The sequence below is a fragment of the Nyctibius grandis genome, chromosome 22 (genome assembly GCF_013368605.1).
Source record: "Nyctibius grandis isolate bNycGra1 chromosome 22, bNycGra1.pri, whole genome shotgun sequence".
NCBI lineage: Eukaryota > Metazoa > Chordata > Aves > Nyctibiiformes > Nyctibiidae > Nyctibius > Nyctibius grandis.
In genome coordinates this window covers 7,115,061-7,139,662 of record NC_090679.1, presented here as the reverse complement: position 1 = coordinate 7,139,662, position 24,602 = coordinate 7,115,061, and the positions used below count along the sequence as shown (strand labels likewise).

At 50.7% G+C, this 24,602-nt stretch overlaps 1 protein-coding gene and 1 long non-coding RNA gene across 6 annotated transcripts; both read right to left on the bottom strand.

Annotated features, from left to right (window-relative positions):
• Window positions 1–370: 370 nt before the first annotated feature.
• Window positions 371–5,651, bottom strand: LOC137672786 (uncharacterized). The gene is made up of 5 exons (XR_011049642.1): window positions 5,300–5,651; window positions 4,507–4,651; window positions 4,292–4,408; window positions 2,051–2,149; window positions 371–464 (listed from the first exon to the last, which is right to left on the bottom strand). It is a non-coding gene; the product is annotated as an uncharacterized lncRNA (long non-coding RNA).
• A 352-nt stretch (window positions 5,652–6,003) lies between these two features.
• HDAC3 (histone deacetylase 3) lies at window positions 6,004–23,709 on the bottom strand. 5 transcript variants are annotated; one of them, XR_011049640.1, is made up of 17 exons: window positions 23,615–23,709; window positions 23,318–23,400; window positions 17,991–18,133; window positions 15,334–15,415; window positions 14,507–14,563; window positions 14,359–14,414; window positions 11,804–11,937; window positions 11,451–11,531; window positions 11,288–11,361; window positions 11,011–11,075; window positions 9,880–9,969; window positions 9,705–9,763; window positions 9,209–9,288; window positions 8,682–8,839; window positions 7,570–8,391; window positions 6,428–6,528; window positions 6,044–6,091 (listed from the first exon to the last, which is right to left on the bottom strand). XR_011049640.1 is itself a non-coding variant. In XM_068417188.1 (15 exons), the coding sequence occupies exons 1-15, from the start codon at window positions 23,667–23,669 to the stop codon at window positions 8,322–8,324; spliced, it is 1,287 nt and encodes a 428-aa protein (XP_068273289.1). In that variant the 5' UTR covers window positions 23,670–23,709; the 3' UTR covers window positions 7,183–8,321. The 5 variants fall into 5 exon arrangements, 2 of the variants coding, with proteins under 2 accessions (XP_068273289.1, XP_068273290.1); XR_011049639.1 differs by having other exon boundaries at window positions 6,004–6,528; XR_011049641.1 differs by lacking the exons at window positions 6,044–6,091; window positions 6,428–6,528 and adding an exon at window positions 7,100–7,129.
• Window positions 23,710–24,602: the final 893 nt, after the last annotated feature.

Here is a 24,602-nt window from a genome sequence, read left to right as displayed (position 1 = left end):
AGGGCTGGTTTCAGCTGAGCTATAATCAGCAAAAGGACTTACCTGTCAGCTGCTCAGGGTTTGTGTCAAGGTGCTCGCACTTGAAGTCGTGATCAGCTCCATTCTTGTACAGTAGGATTTGGGAGTCACATTCATCAACCAGCTTGTAACAGTGAAGCCTGCAGCAGCAGATGACAAAGCAACACAGCCTGGAAAAGTTTTGGCTGAGTCTCTCACCTACAAGGAGGGTTCAAGAGTTAGTGGGGCAACAGTAGGGTCTTGACTCACTTCTTTACTCTTGCCCACCCCATCCCAAGGCCATCCCTGAACCACATGCTGCCTCCCTCCACTTTCCAGATCGAGCCGACAAGTGAGCTGCTCCTCACCTTAGGGAGGTGTTGAAATCCAGGGTGCATCAGCTCAACTCTGAAGTCCAGCTCATCAGAAGGGCTGATTGTGGCATTGATCAGCTGCACACAGGTCACCTAAAAACAATGAAACAAAAAAAATGAAGAGAGAAAACTTCTGACATGAGCTGGAAGTCAGTGATTCAGGGCTTAGGAGTAGGCCAGAAGACCATGCACAAAGCTGCTGCAGAAAAAAAGCAGCAAAGCCAAAGACACTTTATCCTTATCAAATCCATCCTGCTACAAGTTGCTGCATCTTACCAAGAAAAGACAGAAGAAAAGGTCATTTACGCAGGAAACCACCAGGCTGAGCTCTGATACAGCCAGTATTCACACTACTATGAACTGCCTGCCCCTGCACACAGGAATCCCTCAGCTCCATCCCAAACATGGATCTCAGCAGAGATTTAAGCAGCTGAAATGCCACAAAAAGACACGGTGGGAAGAAAAAAAAATATAAAGGGTACTATTTTTTTTCCCCTATTAACAGAGCACCACATTGGCATCATGAATCCTGGCCCTTTCCAGAAATCCTGTGGAGAAAAAAAAAAATGAGGGGATCCCAAGACAGCAAGTCAACCCCAAGAACTGCAGGAGAGATGTGTGAATGTTTTCAGCTGCCACGAAGAAGCAAAGCCCAAGTGCCGGGGTGGCAGGAGCAAGAGGAAACCGAGGGCAGGCACTGCCAGGCACGAGGGTAGGGAGAAAGGGCTGAGCTCAACCTGTTCAGACAGTGTTTACGGAAGAGGAGAGATGGGGTAAAATGAGGGAGCACAAGAGTTGAAGACAGTCAAGTGGAGAGGGTCAAGAAAGCAGGCAGAGAAGCACTCAGCTCTCAAATGCAATGTCTCCTTCGCCAGGGGAGGTTCAGGTTGGACATTAGGAAGCATTTCTTCCCAGCAAGGGTCATTAGCCATTGGAAGGGGCTGCCCAGGGAGGTGGTGGAGTCACCATCTCTGGAGGGGTTGAAGAAAAGACTGGACATGGCACTTAGTGCCCTGGTCTAGTTGCCATGGTGGTGTCAGGGCAATGGTTGGACTGGATGAGCCCAGAGGGCTCTTCCAACCTGATTGATTCTGTGATTCTGTCTTAGTGCAAACTGCTCAGAGGGACTGTCAAAAAAAAAGCATCAAGTGAACTTCAGACAGAACATGGCCACACAGCTTAGTCCCCAGCCTCAGAAACTACTGGGAAATTCCACTGGAAATCCTGCTCCAAGACACCTGGTTTTGGGGCTTCACCCCAAATTAAACATGTGCAAGTGGGCCTGTCATTGGACTACTTTTTTAATAAATAAAAGCTACATATTTCTGAAATATGTAATATAATATTTTCAGTCTCTCTTGCAAAGAGACATTTTAAACATACCAAGAGATACCTGAAACATTCAGTATGCATCCAGGTTTTCTTTGTAGGAAAAACTCTAGCCAAATAGCAAAGAGCATATACTACTGCCAGGAAGATTTAACACTGTCTGGGTACGTACATTTTTTTCACCTTATTTAAAAGACTCTGTTTTAGGTCCCCTTTTAATTTAAGAAGCTTCTGAACTGTGTATTTAGAAGCCAGGTTGGAGCTTTTGTGTTGCAGCCACTGCAGAGCCTGGAGCTGCTCCTCCTGGTGACCCCAGCGCAGAGGTAGCAGCGAGGGTCAGCAATACTCACACCACTGGATGCAGGGTACAGGACACCATCTCGCCCAGATCATCAGGTCCTTCTCGTCAGAGGCTGCTGCTGCTTCTCCTTCCTCAGGTTCATCTCCAGCTGTTGAAGAAAAACATGACGTTTTTCAAACACCTACACTTGGAGTGAGCAAGTTCAGCAAGCAGAGCACCATCTCCAACACAAGCTATTACGCAAGTGGGGGTGCAAATACAACTACTATTAAGCTTATCAAATACTCATCAAATTTCAGTCTCATTAGAAAGATAAAATCCACCCCGACAGAAAACAGAGATGCAGCTCTACCCCAAACCTGCTTTCAGCCCACTGAGGCAAGTTAATTTTTCTCTTTTCCCTAAGCCCCATCCTAAGTAAATTGCTCCTCCAAAGCTGTTCACGAGGTTTCAAAGAAAGGAACACTCAGTTCGTGTGCCATTAAAAAACCCAAACCCACAAAGGTAGTCAAGAGCTATGAAGGGAAAATATTTACAAAACACTATAAAGGCAAATTAACCAAATAACAAACATTAATAGGAAAACCTAGGAGCAGGATTAGAAAGGCCATACCAGCAAAATTGTCCTCAGCAGTTCAGCCTCCACCAAGGACCACAAACCCTGAGGCTGGTGACGGCTGGTAAATGAGTTTCCCTGCCCCAGACACCTCTCAGTAGCCCGTGCTGAGGTCATGGAAGGAAAAAGCAACACTCCTCTGCAGTCAAAGGCATATAGCTCCAGTTGAAGGCGATTTTTGATTTCTTTAGATAAGCTGCCCAGCCAGCTACAACACCTGCTTAGACAGGACACTGACTTCATCGCCTCCATCCAGAAAAAGCCTTGACACGCTGAGTAAGTGTGGAGTCTTGTGGACTCAGACTAACCAAGGGGATCAGCTCGGTGACCTGTATACAACTACCCACGACTCTGGAGCTGCCCAAAAGCACCCCTGCCCTCGCTGCTGCAGGTTCTTGCCCTGTGTGGGCACTGAGGAATACATTTCTGGTTATTTTTCTTTAGTAAAGCACAGCAGAGCGTACTGGTTATGACCTGCTGGGAGTTATCCCCCAGGCAGAGCAGGAACAAGGGCAGAGCTTGTATATTTAAGAGGCATTTCAGTTACATTACCATTAAACATGTGCTAAACGTTTCACTAGGCTGAAGGCTGATGACAGGGTACAAGGACAGTCTTTTCTGGACATCTAACTCCTGGGTAGAAATCCTAGAGATTTCCTTTATTTTCATCTATAAAATGCTACCTAATTTATTGACAGAAATCCAATAAGCTTTCTAAAAAGAGCACAGCAAATAAAAAGCAATTAAACAAAGACAAAATACCCCAGGTGAACCCCTGAGGCACTAAAAAGGAACAAAAGGTCTCCCTTCAGTCCAAGCTCAATGAAAGGGACAAGAAGGATGAGATAGGGCGACGCCAGGGCCAGGAAGGGCTGCTGGGGCCAAACAAAGCCAGAGGATCAAAGCTCGCCTGGCATCACTGCATTGCTTCAGGCTTGCACAGCCCCTCCAAGCATCCCAGCCCCTCTCACCTCTGCTTGTGCAGCCAGAATGGAAGGGTCTGCAATAGGAAAAGGTGCATCCTGAGCACCTCTTGGCCAAACACGCTTCCAATGTACCTCCTCCCATCACTGACCTGACCTAACAGGGCTACATCTTGGCTGGAAGAGCCTGAGTTTGTTTTACACATCCTGAAAAAACAAAACGAGAAAAGCAGAGGGAAAGCTGCCTTCCAGACCGTGTGAGGCTGCAGAGTGCAGAAACAGAAAAACCCTCCCCAAGGTAGGAGTCGTGGCTCACATCAATTATAGTTTACTCTGTAATTGTCAGCCTTTGTCCAACCCAACAGGATCAGGGACTGGGAAAGAGATTTTACCACCTCAGTCACACACTCTGGAATCAGTAAAAGCTGCAGCACTCCCCAAATCCTGCACACCTAGTTCAGGAGTGCAGGGGGAAAGAAACTCTCGGGGGAGGGAAATAAATAATAATAGCAATAATAATATCAGTAGCAAAGAGAAAACTCATGTAAGAGAGAGGGATTTTCTCACTAATTAACAGGCCAAACAGGAGACTAGAGAAGGAGGTAAGACATCAACATTTTTTCCCCTCCTTAGAGGGAACAAGGGTTTAACAGTCACCACTGCTCAGCAAACCAGCAGCTTCAAAGCACGCTCATGAACTCCAGAAGCCCAGCACCTCCGGGACAGTGAGAAGCACAAAGAAACCACAGACCTGTAATCAGGACCCTGCTTCGTCCCCTCTAAGCCAGGCTTTGCCTCTCTGCTTTCCACGACAGAGGAGCTCCTGAAAGGCTTTGGATTACACACTCCGGCATCCATCCACTAAAACCTGAAAATAAACAGCATTACTTGTTTATCAAAACACACAAGCACAACTTCACGCACTACACACACTCCCAGCATCATTTTGGGGTTTGATTAACTCACAGGGACACAGTTTCACCCCATCCATCAGCCGGGTGCTGTAACAGGATCCCCAAAACCTCCGAGCTGATGTGCAGAGGGGCTTGGGACCCAAGGTTAACCCAGACCAAGCAACATCAAGGGCTAAACTCAGGATTTCTGGAGTCTCCTGAAAAAAATGCAAAATTAGAGTATGAAAGAAAACATAGAATGGAAATACACTTTTTTTTTTTGCATAAAGGAAAGCAGTGCTGCAGTTTGCCAAGCCCGCATCAAGCACCCAAGCAGCGACTAAACCTAAACTAACCCCCGCAAACAGCACAATCAGTGTTTTTATAGCGACCAGCGCTCGTTTAGGGGGAAAAAAAAGACAAAAATCCGAGTTTTTGGCAGCTGCTCGACAAGCTGGAAGCACCAGAGGGGCCAAGGGCCCGCCCAGCTCTGCCCTCTCCCTCCCCTGAACGCCCAGCCGGGAGCCGGTGGCGGAGGAACCGTGGCCCCGGGACCCCCCCCCACTCACCTCCGCTAGCCCCAGCAGGCAGGAGGGGCTGGGGGACAAGGAAAATAGCAAGAAAAAAAGAGTAAAAGAGGAAAAAACCCCCCCTCTAGCACCCAAGATGGCTTTCACCCTCCCCCAGCCCAGCTGCCCACCCAGCCCTGCCCCTCAGCGCCATCCTGCACCCTAGAAACTCCTGTTGAGTTGTGCGAGCGCCTGTTCACCAACGTTAATTAAATCAGGGCTCATTTAGTTTCAGCTGTTGCCAGCCCAGCCTGGGGTTGAGGGAGCAGCTTCCCGGTTATTGGGATCCAGCCTTACCTGGGATCCCCAGGCTGGTGCGGGGGGGTTCAGGCTCGCCCCAGTCTTACCCCAGCACCGGGCATCCGTGATGGGGTGAGACCAGGAATAAATGTTCTAGCGTGGCTCCAGTAGCCCTGTCAATATCAGACAGCGAGTGGAGTGTGCACTTTCTGTCTTTGCCAGCTCTGCTGCGGTGGGAAATACAAGCATAAGGAAAAAAAATCTCCACAGACCGCACTTGTGTCCCCCAGCCATTTCCCAAAATAACAAACTGACTTTTAGAAACCCAGGGGAGACAATACTCCAAATTTCCAGCCCTGTTTCAAAACACAGGACAGAGCAGGGCTCTGAAATTCTTCCCTGTGAGGGGGGTGAGACCCTGGCCCAGGTTGCCCAGAGAAGCTGTGGCTGCCCCCTCCCTGGCAGTGTTCAAGGCCAGGTTGGATGGGGCTTGGAGCAACCTGGGCTGGTGGAAGGTGTCCCTGCCCGTGGCAGGGGGTTGGAACTAGATGATCTTTAAGGTCCCTTCCAACCCAAACCAGTCTGGGATTCTGTGATTCTATGAAAAGAAAAAAAACAGGACAGTGCTGGAGGGAAGAATTGGCTGGGAGGGTTGCAAGGTAAGTTCATGGCCATTTTCCCAGGTAAGAGAGAATTATAGGTGGAGGAATTCCCCCTTTTTTCCCCCCAAAAGCAAACACTACCCAAGGCGGGAGCCTGGATTCCTCCTGTAAATCAGTTTTGCTCCAGGGGGTGATGACAGCAGGGGAGGGAACACGCCAGCTCTCTGACACCAGGTGAGATGCCAAGCTGGAATAAACCAAGTTTATTTTCTATTCAGATACAAGCTTGTCTTTTTCCCCAAGTCTGGCTAGTCACTGGAGCAGCATTTTGTGTCTTCTGATTTGCAAAGAACATTTTCTCAGCTACAGAATACTAGAAACAAATCCAGCTGACCAAAGAGGTGTCAGAGCAGGGTCCACCTCACCCAGTGCCCACTCCATAGCTGAATAATCCTCATCCATCAAGTCATTCCTCACACAGGAGCTGTGCTATATCCTCCACACCTCCTCTACTTCTACCTTACTTCTCTGGGCACCTAGTGGGAGTAACACTGACTTAGTGCCTGCTTCACACTGTAGTTACATGAACCGTAGCTCACTGGTGGCCAAGCTTCTCCTCCTCCCCACAAAGCTGAAGCCTTGGGCTGGCGGTTGTGTAAACGTCCTCACAGGAATAGGCATCGCCTGTGAAGACATCAACAGAGCTGGTCAAGTCGGGGTCTCCCTCTGGCCCTCACCTCCCAGGGCAGATACCTTCGGTTCAAGGCTTCTTTTTCTTCTCTCTCTCTCATTTTTCCACAGGTTTATGGGCCAAGACTAGACCCAAGAGGAACATCAATCCACACAGGCCTGCACAAGCTTATTTGATAAAGGGCAAGCGTCCTGGACCTGGGGAGGGGGAATGAAGAGGGAGACAGCGGCAGGTCTAAAAATGAAGAAAAATAGTCACCAACAAGGGCTTTAGGAAAGTGTGACTGCAAAGAGCAGCCACTTATGAAAACTGCAACTCAGAGAAACCACGATACTTAAAACAACTGCATGAAGGGTTCTGGAATCAGCCCTGCAGCTTCCTGCAAAGATTTTACTGGAATCAGAGGCACATGCAGCAGTATCCACCAGCCCACATGTCCTCTTGTAAGGGAACTCGGGGGTCTCTCCTCACCGTGCACCGAGGCTGAGAACTCACCAGCGCACACTTTGAGGAGCTGAAGGCCCTCTGTTCATTCAGACAGGGCTGACGGCAGAGGACACTGCCCTGCCAGGGGTGATAGGCATGTTCTCAATCCTGGGGAGGACAGGAGCCAAGAAGGTGTGAGCATTAAAGAGACGAACAACAGGTCAGGTAAGAAAAATACTGCCTCTTCATTTAATGTTTACAGACATTAGTAAACAACCAGAACAGTACAGAGGCTAAACCCCTCCCGCCTCCCCGAACAGCGCCCTCCAAACCACGACAGGTACCAGGTGACGACTCAGAAGGAGCAGCAGATTTTAGGATTTGAGGGACGGCCAAGAGAAATCTCTGCTGTGTGAGGGCAAGAAGACAGGACTTGGAGGAAGCAGCTTCCCTCACTCACGAGCAGAGCAACATCTCCTGGGTACAATCAAGAGGGAATGGTTTCCACTCCGAGCAAGGAGCCCAAATCTCTTGCCAACACACAAGTGCGAACTTGGAAAACACAGCTGGAAGCTACATTAGAGGTGCAAGACACACTATGTACTGACCTTGGCGGCCAAACCTCTGTTCCACAGTGATTTGAGCCTCTTGAAGAACAAAGATAACAGGGAAGTTAGGTCCAAGTTGGCAAGTGTTGCAGGACTCGTTTGTGAACGCAAAACTGAGTGTGGGGGGAACAAACAAGACTGTGCTCTGCATACATTCTTCAACCTGCTCCATCAAGCTGCTCCCTGCTCCAGGGACACTCCTGATCCCCATCCCACAACTGGCCTTGACTTCTCAAATGGTTTTCCTTGAGCTCTGGAGCATCAGATGGTTAGAAGGGGTGTCAGGAAGCAACTCAGGCTTTAGATCGACTGGGTACCGAAGTGGAGGGCTGGGGAGAGCAGGGTGTACCAGGTGTTGCTGCTGAAGAGAGGCAGATTGTAGGCACAACCGCTCCAGCTCCCACCTTGCTGGCAGAGTTACGGGGGTGACCAAACCAGCGCGGGACAGGCTCTGATGGCAGTGCCGTGGCCGCCAGGCAGTACACAGCAGAGAATCACGAGCTACTTGGATTTCCATTTCCCAGAGCAGTGACAGCTGGAACCGTGACACGTGGTGGCAAGCAAGGAACACATTTCACTGCTCTCGGCCTCTCCGGGTAGCAGAGGCCTGCTGTGGTGCTGGTTCCGCTGCCACCACATGCAATCAAACACGAAGGAAGTGCTAACTGGCTCCTACACAGTCCAGTTAACTGCACCAAGCACCAACGTCCAGTGTTGGGCCCCCCATTGTCCAGAGCCCCACACCAGAGCCCTCAGATCTCAACGTCACTCTCTTTGTCGTTATCGTGGTCACCGTCATAGAACTCGTTGGCAGCTTCAGGCCTGGAGGAAAGACAATCACTGTCAGCGAGGAGAGCCCTGACACCCTTGGGGCCAGAGAAGAATGCCTAGGTCACACTGGCCCGGGTCAGAAGATGCCCTGTGCCCTAATACCCCATGAAATGTTATGTGAGGAGACCACACATTTCTAGAGAGGGGCTCCCTGGATAAAACCAGGGACTCCAAAGTGGCTTAGTAACTGTTATAGGAAACAAACGGTCTCCAGTATATCACCTGCCCACCCTAGTAGGGATGGAAAGGGAAGCCTGGTTCTCCAGAACAAGAGCTGGTACCTGCTGTAGTTTTCCTCAGAGCCTCTTTCCTCTGGATCAGGCTCATCTGTGCGATCGTAGCTGAGCAAGTCTGAAGGGACGTCGTGGATCTGCACGCTGGGAGCATGGTTCAACATTTTCAGATTCTCAAATATCGTCTGCCTGATCTGATCCAAGTACTACATAGGAAAACAGAGAGGGATCACCAGTGGGATCTGGCAGGCTGATCTGTGACAGAGCCACAACTGTCAGCACTGCTACCTGCCTGCATCTTCTGTGTGGGGCCATGAGAAACAAACTTGTGCAAAAAGCTATTTATCTGAGCAGAGGAGGTGGGAGTTAATTTAATCACTGAGTCATAGAAAACAGTGAGAAAACCCATGAGACTTTCTCACATCCCAGAGGAAAGGCTCTGCTTGTTCTTAGTCAGCTTTCTGCCCTGCAAGGGTTCCTTTCCTGGACTCCATCTGGTTTCATAGGACAGAGTATCAACCACAGGGTTTTGGGGGCACACAGCTGAACACTGCAGTGGGGCTGCAAGCACTCACCTGCCTGGAGTTCTGATTTTCAATCCTTGTACTGACGTCAGGATGAAGGGTGAAGTCTGGCGCAAAGTATTCAAAGTACTCTGTGATGGAACAAGAGAGTTACAGCACAGAGGCCAGGGAGCCCAGCCACCAGCTGCTCTGCTCCGCAGAGAAGAGGAGCTCACCGTCCCACCGCGCTAGGGGTGACCAGACCCTAAAAAGCACAGTGATGTCCAGCTCTGCAACCACAAGGAATTGTATGAAACATAGTGAGCAAAATTAACTCTCAGGTCACTGACTAGGAAATTAAATGATACATGGCACAGTAACGGCGTGTCTGCCCAGCAAAGCCTACAAGTGGGAGGTAGAAGGAGACCAAGGCCATCTGTAAGATCAGAAAGTGCTGTCACTTTGGCCCCTGGTCTTATCTGGTCAATGCAGAATAGAAGTGTTAATTCTGCAGTTGATATAACAAATTAGCTCAGCTAATGAGGAAAAAAAAGGAACTCCAACTTACCACTGTATGGGAGCTCTTCACTGATTGCTTCATCTACAAGTAACGACGTTTCGTAAGTCCTGAAAACATGGAGTAAGATGAGCTCAGTCCAGGAAAACCTACATGGCGCGTGCAGGGACAAAGCCCACAGCAACTGCTTAACCAGGGACCTTCAACAAGCACAGAAGAGACTCACCAGCACCGTGCCACGTTGCGGACTGTGTAACCACCTCCTCCCAGTACCAGCAAGGGGATGTTGAAGCTCTTTACGTACTCGACGCACTCCCTAGAAACCCCAAACAAAAAACGTCAGAGCTGTTAACTGCAGCTCACATTACACAGACTCACAGAATCAATGAGGTTGGAAGAGCCCTCTGGGATCATCGAGTCCAACCATTGCCCTGACACCACCATGGCAACCAGACCATGGCACCAAGTGCCATGTCCAGTCTTGTCTTAAACCCCTCCAGAGATGGGGACTCCACCACCTCCCTGGGCAGCCCCTTCCAATGGCTAATGACCCTTGCTGAGAAGAAATGCTTCCTAATGTCCAACCTGAACCTCCCCTGGCGAAGCTTGAGGCTGTGTCCTCTTGTCCTAGCGCTGGTTGCCTGGGAGAAGAGGCCGACTGCCACTTCACTACAACCTCCCTTCAGGTAGTTGTAGACTGCAATAAGGTCACCTCTGAGCCTCCTCTTCTCCAGGCTAAACATCGCCAGCTCCCTCAGCCATTCCTCGTGGGTCAGACCCTCCAGACCCTTCACCAGCTTGGTCGCCCTCCTCTGGACTCGCTCCAACACCTCAACATCTCTCTTGAAGTGCGGGGCCCAGAACTGGACACAGGATTCAAGGTGCGGCCTCACCAGTGCCCAGTACAGAGGGACGATCACTTCCCCAGACCAGCTGGCTACACTATTCCTAATAGAGGCCAGGATGCCATTGGCCTTCTTGGCCACCTGGGCACACTGCTGGCTCACGTTTAGCCGGTTGTCGATCAGCACCCCCAGGTCTCTTCACGCGCCAGAAATGCCACCGTGCGTTTGAGCACCACCACAGCTGGTGTGATACACCTGGAGTTCAGGGCGTCCACCCAGGGAGCCCGAACCATGTGTCACCGTCTGAATCACCGCTCTGCAGGGCCTTGTACAAAGCCTCAATCTGAGACTCCCTCCTGTCACACAAGAGTTAAAAACACCCCAAAACCTGCTAGTGCTGCTGGAAGGCCAAAGTCAAAGCTCAAGCCTCCCAGCAGAGGACTCCTTAGAGCCCTTCGGACTAAAGGACAGTGTTTTAACTACCTGCTCTGCCCCAGCCCCGCTGTACTCACCCATGTCCTCTTATACTGAGGTTAAAACAACCCAAACGGTCGCAACCCAGAGAATCAGCACCGCACTGGGGAACAGAAAGAGAATAACTGAATTTTGGCTCTGGAGGCATTGCTTTCCAGTCACACACCAGCACCCCCACCCCTTGGCCACCCTCATTCACCAGAGGGTGCAGACAGCAGCTCAGCTAGACCACACCAACCGAACAGAAGGTAACACATCAATAGCAATGCAGCCTCTGAAAGGGATGGACATGTGCACACAGGCTTATTTTCTTACCTGTAGTACAATGCAGGTGGGCTGATAGTAATCTACCACCTGGTTAATGACTGGCTGGAAGAGATGTTTGTAACCTTTGGGGAGGAAGAGAAGATTTGTCATGGCTCTGGAGCAGAAGGATGAGCAGACGCCTGGGCAAGGGGAAAGGGCAGGGAACACCTACTTTGGTCATCGATGCCATCTCGTAGAGGCACGTTGAGACAGTAGTAACGACCGCTCTCTGCGCCAACTTCATACATGTCACCTGGCCAGGGAAAGACAGGACAGTCACAACAGCTCTGAGACTCAGGGGTGGGGAAAGGCCAGATCTGGTCTGGGTTGAGATCTCTTACCCTAGACAGGATCCCTCTTTCTTACAAATAACTATACTTCTGTTCCTCTCTAATTGCTTTTACACACCCTTTCTTCCATCACTTCTCCGTGCAGCTCTGATTTCGTGCTTTTATACTTTCATAGCAGAGCTTTCACAGGATTCTGAAGCCAGGCCAGGTTCACACTACAAGGGGAAATACATACCTGTACCCGGAAAGAAATAGTTCCCGTATTTATGAAACGACACTGTCATGACACGGTCCGTCAAGTAGAAAGCCTCCTGCACGCCGTCTCCGTGATGGATATCGATATCAATGTACAGAACACGTGGGTGGTATCTATTGAAGAGAGGAAAAACAGCATTGCTGTCTGCACTGCAGCCAACCTCGCTGTTCCCCACAGGCCTCAGCATCCCCTAGTACTCTGAAAACACCATCTACCTGTGAGTCCACTTGCCCAAACAACTTGCCTGCCCCACCTGAGGCTTATCAAATGGTTTAGGTACGAGACATTGTATACAGTCACTCATCACTAAAACATCTTCTGAGGTGCTTGGAAATAGATACTAGAATAAAAGGTTTTTATATTGGGCCAGAAATATCTTGTGAAGTATATGATAAAGAGAACCTATTTTAACCACATGGGGGTTAGAAGATGGTGGGGTTTTGTTTCCTCTGCTGGCAGCCCTATGTCCCAGCTAGCCAGCACCAAGAACACCAGGCTGGACTAAATTTACTGGAGAAGCAGCCTGCTGGGTCACAGAGAGAGGGTGAAGAAGGGAGATCATCACAAGTAAATGCCTTGGTGTAATGGTCAAAGCTGATGTGCTGTCGAGCACTGCAGACACAGCCCGAAGCCATCCCTGCCTGTCAGCTCTAGAACTGCCCGCTCAGCTGGAGAGAACTTCAACTTTTCACAAGGAAATACTGCATCTGGTCAGTCCCCAACGAGCATCCGTGCCCAAACCCTAGGGGACTGGGGAGGGACCTGAAAAAACGAGACAACATCGAAGCAGAGAGGAGGAGCATGTGGTTTGTGCCATCTGCGTTGGAACCGCGGCTTTAAGCACGTCTGCAGTGATCTGCTCAAACCGGTTGATGGTGCTGATCCGTGCTGATTAGCAGACCAGTGCCTTGCCTCAGCCTCCCAAGACAGACATAAACTATTTAAGACAGCACAGATTATTCATCCTGTAGACAAATGACAGCAAGGAGAAAAAGGGGATGCATACACACTGCTAAAGGGAGAAAGGGACCTTCGAAGAGCAGAGGCACCGCAGTACTCCCATGGTGGGAAGAAAACTCAAGCATGCAGCCACCTGCTGCAGAAATGGCTCCTGAGAACAGGGAACAAAAGAATAGGGACATATTATGATCTCCTGTGAGGGGTAACTGGGCTGTATTCAAAGCCTCTGGCACATGGGACTCACGTGAGACTAGAAAATGGGTGGGCAGAGTCACAGAATCACAGACTGGTTTGGGTTGGAAGGGACCTTAAAGATCATCCAGTTCCAACCCCCTGCCACAGGCAGGGACACCTTCCACCAGACCAGGTTGCTCCAAGCCCCATCCAACCTGCCCTTGAACACTGCCAGGGAGGGGGCAGCCACAGCTGCTCTGGGCAGCCTGGGCCAGGGTCTCACCACCCTCACAGCAAAGAATTTCTTCCTAAGATCTAATCTCAATCTCCCCTCTTTCAGTTTAAAACCGTTCCCCCTCGTCCTGTCACTCCATGCCCTTGTAAAAAGCCCCTCTCCAGCTTTCCTGTAGCCCCTTCAGGCACTGGAAGGTGCTAGAAGGTCTCCCCGGAGCCTTCTCTTCTCCAGGCTGAACAGCCCCAACTCTCTCAGCCTGTCTCCAGAGCAGAGGGGCTCCAGCCCTCTGAGCAGCTCCGTGGCCTCCTCTGGACTCGCTCCAACAGCTCCGTGTCCTTCTTCTGTTGGGGTCCCCAGAGCTGGATGCAGCTCTGCAGGGGGTGTCTCACGAGACCCCCAGAGATACACAGTGAAGACCTGAGGTTCCGAACACAGAGCAGGGAAGACAGGCAGAGAGGAAGGAGGTACAAGAAACCCCAGTACATCCTGTAAATCTGACTTTGAGAGCAAGTAAGCTTGCCACCACCCATGTAACTATCGTCTGGTCAACCCCAAATCTTTTTTAATGCCATAACATCTTGTCTCAGATTCAGTGACAAGGAGGGCATCTGAGAGTAGGGAAAAAAAAATCACAGATTAATCCAAGAAATGGAAGGCGTTTCTGTAACTCTTCCTCCCATTCTGAATTTGTTTTTCGTTTTGAAAAAAAAAAAAGAAAAGAAAACAACCTGACTCTTTTCTACTCAAAGTGAGTGTCCTTTGATCATCCATGGGTTGCTCAAGTCCCGTTCTTAAGCCACTCAAGCAAATCAAGAAAGATTCCAGTAATTTAACTGTTTTCAGTCAGCCATAATTTGCATTTACCTACAAAAGGCTCAGGGTGGCAAAAATGCTGAGACTCAGGAGAGCCTGAAATGAGTATTTCACAGAAAAGGAATTGAAGAACTTTTCTGTATCACTTCAGCTGCATGCAACACAACTGGAGTCAGATATTCCAATTCTCAAGCCCTCCTTGTGCCCAAAGAAGAAGCCAGGCCAAAAGTCAAGTTATTGGCCTTCCTGGACCCTAGAAAGGCAAACGACTGAGGGAAACAGAGCGCAGTGAAGCAGCAGACGGAAGCCATGCGCCAGCCAGGACAGCACCGCGCTTGCCCCACGTCCTTACTTGAGCAGCTCCAGGATGCCAATAACTATGTCGTTAACGTAACAGAACCCGGAAGCCTGCAAGAGAAAACCAAACAGCATTAGAACGGGATCAACACAGAGCCTGGGCCTCAGAAAAGACAGAGGAGTTCACAGATTTGCCTCATTACCTCGAACTTTTTGGCGTGATGCAGGCCCCCTGCCCAGTTTATCGCAATATCACAGATCTAAGTAAAGACACGTTAGTTTAAGGTGATAACATGGCAACAACAACCTCGCACCCACTTCCCCAGCACACCCACTTCAACCTGCCCAGCCCTGTGGCCCACAAACACCTTTCTGTCCTTTCCTCCTCCTACAGAGGGCTTTCCACAGCTCCATCTTGCTCTTTAGCACAGCCCAGAGTTTTGGTTACATCGTGTCCTTACTGGATTAGTCCTGTGCTCTACATTCCCCACTAGACCAGAAAAGACCATGTCCCACCTACCCTCCAGCCAGCACCAGGCAGAGCACCCAGCACATACAGTTTGTTCCTGCACTTGGCCTTTACACTCTAGACCTTTCCCAGGTCTCTAGAAGACTCAAACCTCTGTGGTTTTATTTGAAACCCTCCTGAGGGACCCTCTTCTTCAGACCTTCTGCAGGATCTCATCCAGTGCATCGCCATAGCAGAGACCCAGCAGCACTCTCAAGGTGTCCCAGCAGCCAGTTTCACTGAAGACACCAGGTTTGTTCTACAGCGCCGAGAGTACTTTGTGACTTTAGTACGTGCAGCATCACTATCCTCTGGCTCCCTCTGGATTAAACATCTAGTAAATGGTTGCCTCTGACAGTAGGAGGAATGGCCTCATGCTGAGCAGTCCTATAGCACTATGAATTTACAGTGCAGCACAGCAGTGCTGTTGTTTTACAAAACAAATCCATGAGGTTCTCCCTGAACTGAAAACCGGTTGGCTTACACCCCTGTTTCAAAAGATAAGCACATCAGCTCAGTTACCTTGTTGTTCAGCTGTGTTGCTCCCTGCAGAGAGGCCCCAGTATAGCGAGAGCAAAATTCAAAGAGGCCTGGAAACACTGGGCTGAAAAAGAAACCATGATTGAAACACAGAACATCTTCTCGTCCTCTCCATTTCTCCAGAGCAAAGCCAGGAATAAAACCGTCCAGGGACATTACCTGAGCAAGGCCAAAACTCATTCTCTGGGAAAGAGTTAATTTGGGATCACTCTGACCCTGCTTATCACACACTACGTACCAGCAGGCACGCAACCAGGCTACAAACACAATGGGAAACTCAGGGAATTTGATAATGATCACCAAAGCTTCCAAGCTAGTCCTGAAAAGGCTCCCCAGCTCACAACACGTGCCAGCATCTGCCCCACAGTCCTGCTGTGTACTCAGAGTTAGGATGTGATGTGAGACACTGCACCAGGAGAGGGGGGGACTGGTCCGCTCCTGCGCTGGCTCCTCCCTGGCTGTACCTGGAAGATCCTGCCCTGTCTCTGAATCCCAGCACGGAGCCCAGCGTGTGGTGTACTGCACCCAGAGATGAACGCCGCTCTTCAGACAGCACTAAGGTCTGATCCATCCCACCACGCAGAGCCAGATCAGGCACCAGGAGAGTACAGAAACATGGAACATGGAGCCCCTGCGTCACCAGCTCGCTGGCATCATGTCACAAATCACATACGTAGACAAGCAATGGCTTAAAGACCGTGGGCATTTTTTCCCCCTTTCATTTCTGGTAAGAAGATGGTTTCTGATCATCAGAGCAGCAAGGTCACAGAACAGTCATCTGATTCTCAGCCTAAATATTAAAAACCAGGCTATACTAATAGCTGCTTGGGATAACACTGCTCCTCTCGTGCTAGTACAGCTTTCCCCTCCATAGAATACATAAGAACATTCTTACTCTGACAGCCCTTATAATCCTGAACCAGCCAAGACGTCCTGCTACTGTCACCCACAGAGCCCTTCCACACGTTTCTTTCAAGTTGCATCTCTCACGAGCATTAAAGACTGGAATTGAATATTCTCAACAAGATCTCATGTAGTTTTGTGCAGAAGCACGAGCATCTCCTTAGCTCTACGTGAAAATCAGGCTCTCAAAGCTGTCTTGAATTTAACATTGTCCTGGTTTGGTCTAAAACAGACCAATTTCCCTTGCAGTGATTTTTACTTTCAGCTCAGTCTCTTCTAAGTAACTGCACTTTCTGACACTAACTGCATGTTTTGCAGACAGTGTCTGCTTCCACGACTGATAACGCTCGAAGTTTGTAGTTATCACTGAGGCAGCGGTAGGGAGGTTATGCAGAAAGGCTCTTGCTGTGCTTATTCTTAGAAAAACCAAGGTCACTGCTGAATTCCTCACTGCTTACGAGTGAAGAGCCGCAGGTCGCACCTGCAGGGAGGACCGGACAGGGCAGGTGACCCAAAATTGACCAACGAGGGTATTCCATCCCATACACGTCATCCCCAGTACAAAGCAGGGGGATCACGAGGGTCTCGCTCTCTTCCTGCCATGGCCAGTGTCCCAAGAGGACTCTGTCCGTTTTCCTGCTGCCCCCAATCTGTGCATCCCTGAATCCAGTTCCCGTCCACTGCTGGGCCCAGCCTGGGCCTTCCCAGAGCCTGCCCTGCAGCACTGGGTGTGACATGACTGTCAGCAGGGGAGCTCCATCTTGGTTTTGTATATATTTATATATATTTAATTATTTCCATTATTATTCTTATACTCTTTTCATTATTATAGTTTATCAGAACTGTTTTAACTTTCCAACCCACAAGTCTCTCTCCCTTTTCTCTTTACCTTCCCCTTCTGGGTGGGGTAGGAGGGTTAACAGAGAGTGTCTGCCACCAGTTTAATAGCCAGCCCAGCTTTAAACCGTGACAAACATGCACATATTAAGGTAGCTAAAATGACAGGCAATTATTTAAAAAAATAGTTGGCACTTTCACAAAGAACTGGAGGCTCTGCAAGAATAAGCAGAGATACAATCTCTAACCCAACAAGCTTACAGCCTAAACACAGCTCTAAAAAGGATTGCAAGATCTAAGAAGGGAAAGGAATCAAGGAGGTTCCAGTAATACAAACAGGAGGGAGAGGCACCTCATTCTGTTTAAAAACAAATAAGAAATGGGACATCCTGACAGAGCTCTCTGGCCACGAGCAATGCAGGCTCCCCCCTTCCGACTGTGGGTTCTCAGGAGGCGCAGAGCACTCAGAGAATCAACCAGGTTGGAAGAGCCCTCTGGGATCATCGAGTCCAACCATTGCCCTGACACCACCATGGCAACTAGACCAGGGCACTAAGTGCCATGTCCAGGCTTTTCTTAAACACCTCCAGAGATGGTGACTCCACCACCTCCCTGGGCAGCCCCTTCCAATGGCTAATGACCCTTGCTGAGAAGAAATGCTTCCTAATGTCCAACCTGAACCTCCCCTGGCAAAGCTTGAGGCTGTGTCCTCTTGTCCTATCGCTAGCTGCCCGGGAGAAGAGGCCGACTCCCACTTCACTACAACCTCCCTTCAGGTAGTTGTAGACTGCAATAAGGTCACCTCTGAGCCTCCTCTTCTCCAGGCTAAACACCCCCAGCTCCCTCAGCCATTCCTCGTAGGTCAGAGCCATTCCTCGTAGGTCAGAATCACCACTCACCAGTCATCGCCCACGTTGAAGGCGTTGAGGCTCTTGGTGAAGCCCTGCATGTTGTTGGGACTCACTCTCTGCAGGAAGTCTATGTAGTCCTCGGAGTGGAACCGGCACATGTCATGCTGGGACGCCTGGTATGGTTTGAAAACCTTCAAGAGAGAAAGGCAAGGCTTATTTCCCATCCACACTCGCGTTTGCTTTGGCTGTAAGAAACCTCCTTCAGCCATAAACCCATCTCCTCCCTCTCATGAGAACTGCAGCTCTTGCCACCTACGCTCTGATCCCCTCCACCCCCGCTGCACACCCCCACCGTCTTGGGCAAGGCGACAGAACAAAAGAGCCGAGTTCAAACTACAGCTTTTTCCTCCCTGCTCAGCCACCACCTTGGCCACCACCTCAGCCACCTCATACAATTTTAAGACCTTGATATAGGGGTGGCTTTGGTCCCGCTGTCAGATTTGCCTGTAATGGGCTGATAGGTTCAAAAGTTGTTTGGAGAAAGCTCACAGACAGAAGAGTTGCAAAAGCTTTGTTTCCTTTGGAAAGCCGGCGAAAAATGGTCAAGGAACTGGATGGATCCAAATCAAAAGATCTCGTGATAATACAGGCTTGCCAGTTTGGCACCTCAACGTAACAGGGAGTTAAAAATTAACGCCACGTACCTGGTGAGAGGAAATTAATGTTGCACTGAAATCAATACAAGATCTTTTTTGTGTTTCCCAATTTCTCTTAATTAAGGCATACACTTTATAGAAAAAAATGGAACAGGACAAAAATAGTAAGATGCACGAGGTTGTCTCCAAAGGGAAAATTTATCAGGGCAACTGCACCAAGGCACTCATTCCACGCGGGAAACACGTGAATTTTCAGACAGAATATACCCTAACAGATGTACCGTCCCCTGTCCTGAACTGATCTGCACGTAGGACGGTGGTTTCCACACGGATCTGTGGGGTTTGGTGTTTCTTGGAGGCTGCTGCCTCTGACAACTCAAACAAGGAGGATGAGGCGACTCACAAGCACCAGCCGTTAGCGCAGCAGCTAAGGGTGAAGGCAAGACCCATTCCCCGCGAGGGCTCTGCACAGGTACCTGGCCAGGAACCCAGACGGCCGATTAAATCAAACACGACCAAAATCAACGCTAAGGCATTGTCACAGAGAAGAAATAGCTCCCCCTCCCTGGCAGTGTTCAAGGCCAGGTTGGATGGGGCTTGGAGCAACCTGGTCTGGTGGAAGGTGTCCCTGCCCGTGGCAGGGGGTTGGAACTAGATGATCTTTAAGGTCCCTTCCCACCCAAACCAGTCTGTGATTCTACAAAAACTCTCCCAGTTACTGAGTTGCCTCAGTCTGCGCAGGGATCCAAGAGCTTCCAGACGCAGCACGAGAAAGGCAGCAGGAATCACAGAATCAATCAGGTTGGAAGAGACCTCTGGGATCATCGAGTCCAATCACTGCAGGAAGATGCAGCAGAGGAGTGGGGAAGGTGAGCAGCAGGACAACCCCCCCCCTCTTTCAGCAACGCTGGTCCTCGGTTCACCGTGTTCTTGTGCACCGCAGGCACAGATGAGCTGGGGAAGGTGCGAAGAGGTGAACCCAGCTTGGCAGGACAGCGGCCTGTTCTTTGGGGGAGGCAGAGAGGGATAACAGTGTAACCACACCACAAAGTCAACGGGACCTTTTCTAGTCACAACTGACCATAATCCTCACTTTTATTTGCTCGTAACTTTGCCAGTCACTGAGTGCTCAGGATGAAGTTTCCTTCAGCAGTTTTCAGCTTCACGATGGCATCTTGTGGCAAATATAACCCCCCAAAAAGGGCTTTCAAGACTAAAAGTGTGGCAAGGTGTACAGCTCTGCCTGCTGCCTCCCTCAGATGTGCATTTGACATTTAGAACTGTTATGTCAGAATGTGCTTTTTGCTCTTTCTGCAAGAAAGATCCCAACTCTAGGTCAGTTATTCACTGAAATTCACACATTTACAGTAAAAATCTGAAAAATAAATTCTGCAAAGATTCCACGTGCCCTGAGTGTACCCCAGCTGCATCCCCCTGCGAGCACACAGCAGGTCACCACAGCTGGATGCGATTTTAGTAGGGAATCATATTAATTACACAGGGAAGCTTTTCTAATGTTTAAACACACCAAATTAATTTTATATATTGCATCAAGAAACCGTTCCACTGGTCCATTTGAGCCCCATCCTTCAAAAACTGATATTGTGCTTTAGTTTTGGGACAGCTTATTTTCTGTTTGCTTTTGCCCAACCTGCAAGTCTCTCACCACAGAAGCAGATACACCAGCAGTGGAAGAGCTTGAACTTGAGCCCGTGTCAAACACCAGGCGCTCGTAGAGCGCTAGAGATAATGACAAAGCTGTGCAGCATGGATGGGCAGGCACAAAGCAGCCCAGATCTACCTTCTCCCTCTGCCCCACTTGCATCGGTTTGGGCTGTTCAGACTTTGCCCTAAAAAATAAAGAGCAGGAAAACCGTATTGCCAGCACGCTCGCAAGAATTTTGCACCTTGTCCTGCCCACAGAGTGGAGAAGAATTTCTTCACAGGAAAAGATTCTTTCCTGTGAGGGTGGTGAGACCCTGGCCCAGGTTGCCCAGAGAAGCTGTGGCTGCCCCCTCCCTGGCAGTGTTCAAGGCCAGGTTGGATGGGGCTTGGAGCAACCTGGGCTGGTGGAAGGTGTCCCTGCCCGTGACAGGGGGTTGGAACTGGATGGGCTTTGAGGTCCCTTCCAACCCAAACCATTCTATGGTTCTATGAAGACACTGTAAACACACCAGAATTAAAGCCACTGGTCTAATCCTGCTCTTTTGTGCTCACAGTGACACAACTTTAATTTCAACATCGCCCGATTCTCAAGTGCCTGAGAACTGAGCTTTAAGGACAGGCTTTGTTTTTTTTTGGTATCACAATAACTAAATATTTAGTCAGGTCTTTAAGGGCGCAGTCAGAGTTGGTTATAGTTCTGCTTAACGTTTAACAGTGGGGATGAAGGAGCCTGGAGAAGCTCATCACAGGCTGGAGAAGGGCCTGGTCTAGCTGGAAAGGGGCTGGAATTTGCACGTTTCTGTCTGACAGCTTTGCACGATCCCCGTGTTTTCACAACACCTCACAATTTACCCCTAAAGCACGCTGCAGATGTGAAAACACATCACTGAGACAAGCTGATCCCACTTTCTTCTCCGCAGCCTCACAAGAAGCCCGACCCTACCACCAGTTACTTGCAGCCATCTACAATTGCAAGCAACAACCTACAGTTGAGTTCTAAAACCATTTTGAGAGCATGTGCCTTCGAGTAACCTCCAGAATCATCCAGTTCAGGCTCACAGGGGAAGCAGGTGGTCTGCCAAGGGTCACACAGAGCAGAGCCCGGTTACAGAAGGGTGAGGAACACACATGGGCTGCACAAGCATAAAGAGGAAGGACAGGGGAAAGTCACAGAATCACAGAATCAACCAGGCTGGAAGAGCCCCCTGGGATCATCGAGTCCAACCATTGCCCTGACACCACCATGGCAACTAGACCAGGGCACGAAGGGCCATGTCCAGGCTTTTCTTAAACCCCTCCAGAGATGGTGACTCCACCACCTCCCTGGGCAGCCCCTTCCAATGGCTAATGACCCTTGCTGAGAAGAAATGCTTCCTAATGTCCAACCTGAACCTCCCCTGGCGAAGCTTGAGGCTGTGTCCTCTTGTCCTATGGCTGGTTGCCTGGGAGAAGAGGCCGACTCCCACTTCACTACAACCTCCCTTCAGGTAGTTGTAGACTACCGGTCACAACATCCCTCGTAGATCAGAGCAATGAGTTTTGTGCCCTCTCTCCCCTCCCCTCCCTGTTTGCTAGCGATGCACAATGATGACTACGACAGAAGTGCTCTTCACCTCTTCTAATGAGGTAATTCCCATGAAAAGACATTGTAAATGCACATATGTCCATATATGTACACATATAAATCCATACATACATGTACATAAAACCAGAAGCACCTGGAGCTGTAGCCTACAACCTTCAGAATAACATTCTGGGTAGGGGCCTTTCCCCAGGGCACAGCAAACAGATCACAGGCTGCAGAGACAATAGGCTGCAGCTACACCTGGCCTCTGGATCAGATATCAGGACCTGGAACCACACCAGTCAGCCCGGGAATTAAATCGCTCAACGGTCCAAAACAGCTCAGAAGCAATCCCACCACGCTGAAAGCAAGAACAAGCCAACAGGAGACAAGAGAAGTTGCTCCCAAACGATCAGCGGCTGCAGGTGGCACGTTCTGCACGTCAAAACGGGCAAAAGCCATCTCAAAAGGGGCAGGATGGCAGAAGACTTTTACCATTCCTGCCTCGATCTTGTATTGGGAGGCGTTAAGTTACACGCCCTGCACTCCTGAGAGCTTTTCATTTGTTCTGCACCGTGAAAACAGGCAGAAAAGTGAAGGATTCCAGGGAAAAGAGCACGGCTGAAACCTGCCTGCACCAGGTGAAATACAATACTCCAAAAGACGGGCACCACACCGTCACAGTGATATTGCATTATCCCCAAACTAGCTCATTTCTCAAATGATTTACCTTTTCTTCTTGATTATCGCTACATGCTGATCATGTTTTAGCAGGTTTACACAGATTTCAGGAAGAGAAAAATCTAACAGTAACAACTGGAGCGTACTGGACTAGACTCTTTGAGCCCGTTGGGCATCAGGCTTTGAAGAGCAAGTTGGACAATCTCTGATGAGGTACGAGATGGGATTAGTGAACCCCGTGAAGGGATCAAGGTGTTAGTGAACCTCTTGAGGGTTTTTTTTTTTTCAGCTTTACTATTCTACAATCCTGCAGTCCACAGGGGTGACTGGGTCCATCCTAAGAAGCTGCTACAAACACAAAATTCATGTGTGGTCCCCAGGGTCACTGCTGCAGCTGCAGGCACGGCACTGTACACACCAGTGTGACAACCAACGATGACGCCCTTCCCTTTGAGTTTGAATCAGCTCTGGGCAGTATGGTGGGGGCTCAGGTTGATGAGAATGCCAGAGTGTACTGAAAGCCGTATCTGCAACAGCCCTGCTACCCACTGAGCCAAAAGCGGAGTTGAAGGACAAGCAACGACACAAGAAAGCTGCAAAGAACCTACTAACGTGGGCCAAGCCTTAACATGGAGGCCACGACCGGAGCCAGCAGGACAGCGCACAGGTCTGCAGCGCCTTTCCAATGTGTAGAAGCCTAAACCCCCCCCCTCTGAGGGCTGCCTGCCCAAAGCTGCCACCCGCAGCTCCCTCTTCCCCCGCCCCTTCCCCCCCTTCCCCGTTAGAACCCCAGGAGAAGCGTCGCTTACGATCATCTTCTTGTAGAGCCCGTAGTGCAGGACCAGGCTGTGGGTCAGCGCCAGGCGATGCGGCTTCATGGGGTGCCCCGCTCCTGGAAGGGAAACGACACCGGGAGTCATTGCGGGGGGGAACACCAGCCGCCCCCCACCCCCGGGGCCGGGCCCCGCCGAGCCACCCCCCGCCAGGCCCGGCGTGAGGAGGGACCGGCCCCAGGCCGCGCCGGCGAGCCAGGGCCGGGCCGGGCCGGGCCGGGCCGTGCCCCCCCCCCGCCTCTCCCGGGGCCCCGCCGCCGCCCCAGCCCGCACCGTAGTGGAAGTTGCCCACGTCCGGGTCGTAGAAATAGGCCACGGTCTTCGACATGGCGGAGACGCCGCCACCCGCCGCCGCCGCGCGCTCCCGCTGACGTCATCACGCCGCGACGGCGCCGTGCGCTCACGTCTACCAGAGCGCCGCCGAGAGCGCGCGACGCACGGCGTCGGGGGCGGGCCCGGGGGCGGGGCCATCGTGGCTGCGGCGGCCCCGCGGTCCTACCGCCCGCCCCAGGCACCCCCAGCTGTCCCCAGTCACCTCCAGCTGTCCCCAGTCACCCCCAGCTGTCCCCAGTTACTCCCAGCTGATTCCAGCTGCCCACTGGATTCTCTGCTGTAACCTTGTAGCTGCCCCCAGGCACCCCCAGCTGTCCCCAGTTACTCCCAGCTGTTCCCAGTCACCCCCAGCTGTCCCCAGTTACTCCCGGCTGATCCCAGCTGCCCACTGGATTCTCTCCTGTTACTCTGTAGCTGCCCCCAGTCACCCCCAGCTTCTCCCCAGTTACTTCGAGTCACACCCCAGTCAGTCCTTACTGCCCCCCAGCTGCCCCCAGTCACCCCCAACTTCTCCCCAGTTACTTCAAGTCACACCCCAGTCACTCCTTGCTGTCCCCCAGATGCCCCCCAGGCACCACCAGCTGTCCCCAGTTACTCCCGGCTGATCCCAGCTGCCCAGTGGATTCTCTCCTGTAACCTTGTAGCTGCCCCCAGTCACCCCCAACTTCTCCCCAGTTACTTTGAGATTCATCCCAGTCACTCCTTGCTGCCCCCCCACTGTCCCCCAGTCACCCCCAGCTGTCCCAAGTTACTTCCAGCTGATCCCAGTTACTCCCAGCTGCTCCCAGCTGCCCACTGGATTCTCTCCTGTAACTCTATAGCTGCCTCCAGGCACCCCCAACTGCCCCCTAGATACCCCCAGCTGCTCACCAGTCACCCCCAGCTGCTCACCAGTTACCCTCACTTGCCCCCAATGACCCCCAGCTGC